Source organism: Galeopterus variegatus, unplaced genomic scaffold (assembly GCF_000696425.1).
Source record: "Galeopterus variegatus unplaced genomic scaffold, G_variegatus-3.0.2 Scaffold2582, whole genome shotgun sequence".
NCBI lineage: Eukaryota > Metazoa > Chordata > Mammalia > Dermoptera > Cynocephalidae > Galeopterus > Galeopterus variegatus.
Window position 1 is genome coordinate 213,418 of NW_007728693.1, and position 4,256 is coordinate 217,673.

Here is a 4,256-nt window from a genome sequence, read left to right on the forward strand (position 1 = left end):
TAAAATACCCTGCAAATCTCCACAACCAGAACCAGTCAAAACCCCAGCAAGCTCAAAGAGACGGCTCAAGACAAGCATGGTGAAAGTGTACGTAGAGGAAGAGCTCCCAGCACTGAGGAAGCTAATGCAAGCATCAGGGGTGATCGCACATTCACCCAAAGCACCAGCAGCTGATAAAGGCTTCACAGACTTGAAGGAATCTGCAAAGCAGACCCTGGACTCAGCAGCAAGTGTAACTGGCAGCAAGAAAAGGCCCAGAGCGCCTAAGGAAAAGGCCCCTCCCCTGGAAGACTTGACCGGCCTCAAAGAGCTCTTTCAAACACCAGGTCAAGGTGAGCAACCAGTGGCTGATGAAAAACCCAGTAAAATACCCTGCAAGTCTCCACAACCAGAACCATTAGACACTCCAACAAGCACAAAGAGACAGCTCAGGACAAGCCTCGGGAAAGTGGATGTAAAAGAAGAGCTCTCAGCACTGAGGAAGCTAACGCGGACATTAGAGGAAGGTATGCACACACCCGGTGTGCTAGCAGATGGTAATAAAGGCATCAGAGTGTCTAAGGAATTGGCAAAGCAGAAACTGGACCCAGCGGAAAATGTAACTCCCAACAAGAAACAGCCAAGAGCACCTAAAGAAAAGTCTCAACCGCTGGAAGACCTGGCTGGCTTCAGAGAGCTCTTTCAGACACCGGGTCATACTGAGGAATCAATGTCTGATGGCAAAACTACTAAAATACCCTGCAAATCTCCACAACCAGAACCAGTCAAAACCCCAGCAAGCTCAAAGAGACGGTTCAAGACAAGCATGGTGAAAGTGGACGTAGAGGAAGAGCTCTTAGCCCTCAGGAAGCTAACGCAAGCATCAGGCAAAGCCATGCAAACGCCCAAAATATCAGTGGGCGATGAGAATGACATCAAAGCATTTATGGGCACTCCAAAGCAGAACCTGGACCTGGCAGAAAATTTAACTGGACATAAGAGACAGCCAAGAACACCGAAGGAAAAGGCCGTTCCCCTGGAAGACCTGGCTGGCTTCCAAGATCTATTTCAAGCACCTAAAGGCACCAGAGAGCCCAAGACTGATGATAAACCTAAAATACACTACAAATCTCCACAACCAGAACCAGTGAAAACCCCAGAAAGCTCAAAGAGACGGCTCAAGACAAGCATGGTGAAAGTGTACGTAGAGGAAGAGCTCCCAGCACTGAGGAAGCTAATGCAAGCATCAGGGGTGATCGCACATTCACCCAAAGCACCAGCAGCTGATAAAGGCTTCACAGACTTGAAGGAATCTGCAAAGCAGACCCTGGACTCAGCAGCAAGTGTAACTGGCAGCAAGAAAAGGCCCAGAGCGCCTAAGGAAAAGGCCCCTCCCCTGGAAGACTTGACCGGCCTCAAAGAGCTCTTTCAAACACCAGGTCAAGGTGAGCAACCAGTGGCTGATGAAAAACCCAGTAAAATACCCTGCAAATCTCCACAAGCGGAAATAGTCAAAACCTCAGCAAGCACAAAGAGGCGGCTCAAGACAAGTGTGGGGAAAGTAGACATGAAAGAAGAGTTCTCAGCACCAAAGAAACTCAGACAAACTTCAGGAGAGACTAAGCACTCACTGAAGGCACGAGCAGGCGATGAAAACGTTATCAGAATGTCTAAAGAATCTGCCAAGCAGAAACGGGAGCCAGCAGGAAATGTGACTGCCAGCAAGAGACAGCCAAGAGCACCTAAAGAAAAGGCTCAACCCCTGAGAGGCCTGGCTGGCTGCAGAGAGCTCTCTCAGACACCAGGGCACACTGAGGAACCGAGAAAAGAAGCTGAGAGTCTTAAGGGCACTCCACAGCAAACTCCTGACAGGGAGAAACCTCTCAAGGTATTGAGAAGAGTCATCAGGGCCCCTAAAGTAAAACCCGTGGAAGACTTGGTGGGCCCCAGAGACCTTGTACAATCACCAAGGAAAAGCAATACTCCCCAGTCCCCTAAGAGGAAATGCGGAAAAGATACAGGTGTCAGAGGGACCAAGAGACGTCGCTGTGTGACCACTCCACTGGAAAGTGCAGAGGAGAAGCCAGTCAAGAAGAAACAGAGGACTTCTCCCAGGGAGAGGTGCCAATCCCCTGAACCCTTGGGAATAATGAAGAAAAGTCTGAGAAAGTTTGCAAAAAGGATTGAGCCTGTCGAAGATCTGAGCAGCAACATGAAAACTGAAAAGAAGGAGCCCAAAGTAGGAGACTCAGTCACTCCAAATAAGGTGATAGAAAGTGTTGCATAATCACTAAATATCATCTGGGATGGATGTTATCAATTTTGTGTAATAATTTGTGTATTACCTGAATTTATAAATGGGTATTCTTTCCCAAAGGGGGTTAATTTAACACAGTGCATAACTGCAGGCTATAGTAAAGAATCCTCTTGGGGTGTATAGAGGTAATAGATGAATTTGGGAAAAAACTATTCAAAATGTTTACTACAAACTTTAAGAATAGTCTTCGGGCACGAATGAGCTACGTTCATCTTCAAATGTTTGAAAAATTGATCAGAGAGAAGGTGGGCAGTTCAGTTCCATGTTGTTCATGACACTGCCACCAAGACCAGGACTGGGTACAAATAGTATTCCTGTCAGTATCTTGACAATTAGAGCAATGTCAGTAGGGTGTGTGTATCCCAGAGAAGACCAAAGTTGTCGTGACTGTTGGATAGAGAGGCCACGACTGCATCCAGAGAAGTGCGACAAAATTTGAGAAATGGAGATGTGCTGTTCTGCTTCGGCAGTGATTGTTAAAGGATTAGGAATTTGTTCCTTGTCTGTATAATGATGCATTTTGCCATAATGAAACTAGTAATTAGATTTGACTTATATCACATTAGGCATTATTGAAATTTTCCCTAAATTCCTTATTTATAAGTTATCATTAGGGATGATCATTTCTCCATAAACAAAGTAGCAAAGCATTACCCTGAATATCTCTGTTAGCTTAGAAAATGGGAATCGATGTAACGTTTTCAAATGATTTCTCCTTTTGTTTTACCGTTGTTTGTTGTCCTCACTGTTGAGTTTTGAGGTTTGTTTTATTCACGTTTGGAATTTTGTGGATTTCTTCTCACTTCTTTAGGGAATGTCCCTGCGTCCCAGACGCCAAAATAAAACTGATGTAGAACAGCAAAGACCTGAGATTCTTGTATCAGAAGAAAAGATTGAAATAAAGACAAATGAAAAGAAGTCCATGAAGCGCTCCCAAGAGGTAGAGCCACGACCCCCAGATGAGGGAGCCAAGAAACCCACATCCACGAGCAAAGTCGGCGAGAGCGGGATGTGCTTGAGATCCTCCGGAAGACAGAAAAAGATCCCCCAGCCGAACACAGACACCGCAGAGAAGAAAATACAGGAGAAAAGTGTGGGAGTCCCCAGGAGGAACCAAAAAGAGAAAGGAGGAGCAGGGGATTCAGACGTCATATGTTTGAGATCAAGAAAGATTGCTGTGCATCCCAGAGTGGACACTCTGAAGAGTGAATCTGAGCAGAGAGTGACAAGGCGTGTCAAGAGATGTGCAGAACATCCAAAGACAGTAAGTAACTTAATGTGGTTTTTTTTTTTCTTTTTTTTAAACACGTAGAATATTCTGTTATATTTTTTCCTGGTGTTGCTAAGGCAAGCAAAAAACGTGTAGCAATGTGCTGCCAGCTTCTTTTCTTTTTTTTAAACACGTAGAATATTCTGATATATTTTTTCCTGGTGTTGCTAAGGCAAGCAAAAAACGTGTAGCAATGTGCTGCCAGCTTCCAGTTACACCAACGGAGGAAGCTTTAATCTAAGCCATAGATTTTATGTCTGTTCTGTGAATTCCACTTCAAATAGCAAATTTATATTATGAAGACTTTAATCAGAAAGAACTAGGAATTTATGTAGTTGCTATTTCTCACTGCTTATGATGTACTTCATACTATGATTATAGATAGATATTTTCAGTTTCTCTACAGCTGAATAAAACTTACTAAAGCAGAAGGGTGGTCATATCTGGATTTCCAAGGAGTTCTTTGGAAAGTTAGAAGAAACAAACGTTGGAGGTGTCCATAAAGCAAATAGTGCTACGTAAGAGTTCCTTTTCAACAGAGGGTGCTTGTGTCCTTTAACTTCCCCCAACCAAAGAATATCTAAGCTGAAGAATTGTAAGTGCTACTAAAATCATGTCATATTTAGTAACTCATGAATTCTCTATAATGTGAATAATCCATAATGCATGATTGAATTCAATTAGTATTCT

The 4,256-nt window shown here is 43.9% G+C and overlaps 1 protein-coding gene across 1 annotated transcript in view; it reads left to right on the plus strand.

Annotated features, from left to right (window-relative positions):
* MKI67 (marker of proliferation Ki-67) overlaps positions 1-4,256 on the plus strand; it is a 30,531-nt gene that overhangs the window by 23,122 nt on the left and 3,153 nt on the right. Inside the window, exons 13-14 of the mRNA XM_008582353.1 lie at positions 1-2,245; positions 3,108-3,560. The exon at positions 1-2,245 is cut by the window's left edge and continues 5 nt beyond it. Of these exons, the coding sequence (XP_008580575.1) occupies positions 1-2,245; positions 3,108-3,560 (2,698 nt within the window). The remainder of the gene's footprint in view (positions 2,246-3,107; positions 3,561-4,256) is intronic.